Consider the following 3,646-nt stretch of genomic DNA (forward strand, 5'->3'; position numbering starts at 1 on the left):
ATGATCAAACTATTAATGTTAAACATATCAGTACGACAAGTATGTGATTATTGGAGGTCTCGTGATCTTGGAATTATGGGATCCCTAATATGAACCACTACCCATAAAGTAATGTATTTACATTTCAAGATAGGACGTGTGCTATAAGGATTGATATTTAATGACATTTCATTGGCTATTGTAACACCTTACTTTGATACATTATTTCTATGAAAATTTGGTAAATTTTATTGACTCTAATGATCAAGGAGAAGAATGTTGAAATTGATCTAAAGGCTCAATAGGCTAATAGGCTGAGAGGATAAAAGATAACATTAGGGGATTTGTGGGGGGGGGGGGGGGGGGGACACCAACCTTGATCACTCTCATGTCACGAATGCGCCCTAATCGGGGGCGCCCTAACCAACAAGTGGTTTTGTTTCTCTGTCATCAGCACACATGTATTAGATGGAAGTCGTCAACACCTACGCTAGACTAGTTCACCCATGGTTTACTTTGATCCCCACATCCCTAAATCCTAACCGATTTGAGGGAGCGTTGCACCACAGGAGATCATCTTCAAGGGACGCCGCTATCCGCTGCAACCATCTACACCGAGCATGCATACGCGTGCATTAAGTAGGCACGGGAGTTCACATCGTCAAACCAATATCTACATCCATTGATTGGTGGTAATATTCTAATGCGTAGTCTTACGATCCTATCACGGCAATCCTAATGAATTACAGCAATACCTAACACTATCATCTCGTAGGCGTCACCTGAGAATGCCTGCAGAGAATGCAAAGCCTCAGATCTCCTACCTTCGGAGGGCGGGCAGACAGCGGTAAGTGTGCGAGGATATGGACAAACACAAAGACACCTATACTATACAATGGTTTTGGCTCTGTTTCAAGCGACGGCATTATTGTAAGCGGGGGGGATGCAATGCAGGCGGCGCCGTCAGTGTTACTCTGAACTGTGCCGTTCTGAAACTGGAGCTACCGCTCAAAGCATGGAGTCCTTGCAGCTCTACCAGCTCCTCCTCCCTCTCCTGGCCATTGTCGTCCCTCTCCTATGCCTCAACCGCGCGGTGCGCCGACGCCGGCACCGCGAGGGCGCCCGCCTGCTGCCTCCGTCTCCGTGGGCACTTCCGGTCATCGGCCACCTCCACCACCTCGTGGGTGATCTGCCGCACCGCGCCATGCGCGACCTGGCGCGACGCCACGGCCCTCTCCTGCTGCTCCGCCTCGGCGGCCTCCCCATCGTGGTCGCCTCCTCAGCGGACGCCGCGCGCGAGGTCATGGTGGCGCGCGACGTCGACTTCGCCACGCGCCCCATCAGCCGCATGATCCGTCTCTCCATCCCCGAGGGAGCAGAGGGGATCGTCTTCGCGCCGTATGGCGACAAGTGGCGCCAGATCCGCAAGATCTGCACCGTCGAGCTGCTGAGCGCCCGGCGCGTCCAGTCCTTCCGGCCCGTGCGCGAGGAGGAGGCCGGCCGGCTGCTCCAGGCGGTGGCGGCGGCCGCCGCGTCGTCTACCCCGGTGAACCTCAGCCAGCGGCTGTCGGCGTACGCGGCCGACTCGGCGGTGCGCGCCATCATCGGGAGCAGGTTCAAGGACCGGGATAAGTTCCTGGTGATGCTGGAGTGCGGGATCAGGCTGTTCGCCAGGATGAGCTTGCCGGACCTCTACCCGTCGTCGCACCTCGCCATGCTCGTCAGCCGGATGCCGGGCCGGATGAAGCGGCACCAGGAAGAAGGTGCCGCGTTCATGGACGCCGTCGTCCAGGAGCACCAGGAGAACAGAGCAGCCGATGACGACAAGGAGGACTTGCTCGACGTGCTCCTGAGGATCCAGCGGGAAGGCCACCTGCAGTTCCCCATGTCCATTGACAACATCAAGTCGGCCGTCGGGGTACGTAATGAAGCACCACACTCACGGAATCCACGCATTTTCTTCCATCGGTCCATGAAATAAAAGTCGTTATCATGCATGTATCGTGCCATACTCCTACAGGACATGCTCGCCGGGGGCAGTGACACGTCGGCAACCACGCTGATCTGGACCATGGCCGAGCTCTTGAAGAACCCCAGGGTGATGCGGAAGGCGCAAGACGAGGTTCGGCGAGCCCTCGCCGGACAACCCAAGGTGACAGAGGACTCCCTAGGCGGCCTCAACTACATGCGCCTGGTGATCAAGGAGGTGCTCCGGCTGCACCCTCCGGCGCCGCTGCTGCTTCCGCGGGAGTGCATGAACGACTGTCAGGTCTTGGGCTTCGACGTGCCCAAGGGGACCATGGTGCTCGTCAACGCCTGGGCCATCAGCAGAGACCCTGCCCACTGGGACGCCGCCGAGGAGTTCATACCGGAGAAGTTCGACCGCGGCGAGATCGACTTCAAGGAGGCAGACATGGAGTACACGCCGTTCGGGGCGGGCCGGCGGATGTGCCCCGGGATGTCGTTCGGCTTGGCCAACGTTGAGCTCGCTCTCGCCGGGCTGCTGTACCATTTCGACTGGGAACCGCCGGGAGGGGCGGAGGCCGGGGAGCTCGACATGACGGAGGAGATGGGAGTCACCGTGAGGCTGCGTCGTGACCTTCTGCTTGTTCCGGTGGTCCGAGTGCCCTTACCACTAGACTAGTGGCTAGCCAGGTTCTCCTAATCAGCAGGCATTAGTAGGTAGCGCAAACCTCTTTTTTTTTGTCAAGTCTCCGTTTGACTGTGGCTTCGTTATGTCTCTGTGGATGTTATATTTTTTTTGTTTTTGCATGGAGATTTGTACATTTTTTTTATTTTTTCTTCTTATACTATGTCATTTGACTGAGACTCGGTCGACTGAGATCTAGTCACATCTTTTTTTATCAGTATTTAAGGGCCCTAATTTCCCACATGGTTCAAAGTAAGTACTCCTTCAAATGGAATATAAGGCTTTGCATTATTTATATAGAGAACGATATAATTAACCAGGTAGGAGATTAGATACAAGAATATAGAACATATGTAATCATTCCTTTTGTAAATTGTTGGCTTTTGTTGATTGTTCTTTAGTTTGCAAACACGTTTGGTATTATAGGGAACCAAGACATTTTTGTTTTGTAGGGATATGCAACAAACTTGGAGAGAAGGTATATGGTCTACTGAACTTTGAACTTCGGCTTATCAAAATACCAATGTCAGACAAGTGCTTTCTTGAACAATAGTTTTTACACCACCCGAGCAAATAAAAGGTGCATTGAAAGCAGCCACATCACCTATAATTATATATTTAACGGATGCATATAGGCAATAGAAAGACCTTCTGGACATCTATCACCAGTATAGAAGGAACATCGTCTTTCCTTTTTACAGGTATATAATAGGAAAACGTTTGTGGGTGCAAAATATGTCCTATATTTTCACATGGAAAGAATATATAGGTTCCTAAGATGAAAATGTTACCAACATATTTTCGATGGAGTTTTCTTTCATGGCATAAATTTTCTATATTTTCTGAAACATATGTGTACAAATAAAAATAGTCAAAGTTCCATATAATAGACCATGCTCATGCCTAAGAATCACATATATTACAGAACAGAATTGTTATTTCTTAGTCAAATATGCAAAACATTTTCTGATTGCTTGGAGTTTGGGTGGTTTGATTGGTAAGACAGAAAAGGTGGAT

The 3,646-nt window shown here is 50.9% G+C and overlaps 1 protein-coding gene across 1 annotated transcript; it reads left to right on the top strand.

Annotated features, from left to right (window-relative positions):
• Positions 1-923: 923 nt before the first annotated feature.
• On the top strand, positions 924-2,862 carry LOC125537872 (desmethyl-deoxy-podophyllotoxin synthase-like). The gene is made up of 2 exons (XM_087544920.1): positions 924-1,897; positions 2,000-2,862. Exons 1-2 carry the CDS (start codon positions 995-997, stop codon positions 2,621-2,623), a joined length of 1,527 nt encoding a protein of 508 aa, XP_087401046.1. The 5' UTR covers positions 924-994; the 3' UTR covers positions 2,624-2,862.
• The last annotated feature ends 784 nt before the right edge of the window (positions 2,863-3,646 follow it).

This window comes from Triticum urartu, chromosome 2A, assembly GCF_056163025.1.
Source record: "Triticum urartu cultivar PI428250 chromosome 2A, HENAU_Tu73, whole genome shotgun sequence".
NCBI classification, from domain to species: domain Eukaryota; kingdom Viridiplantae; phylum Streptophyta; class Magnoliopsida; order Poales; family Poaceae; genus Triticum; species Triticum urartu.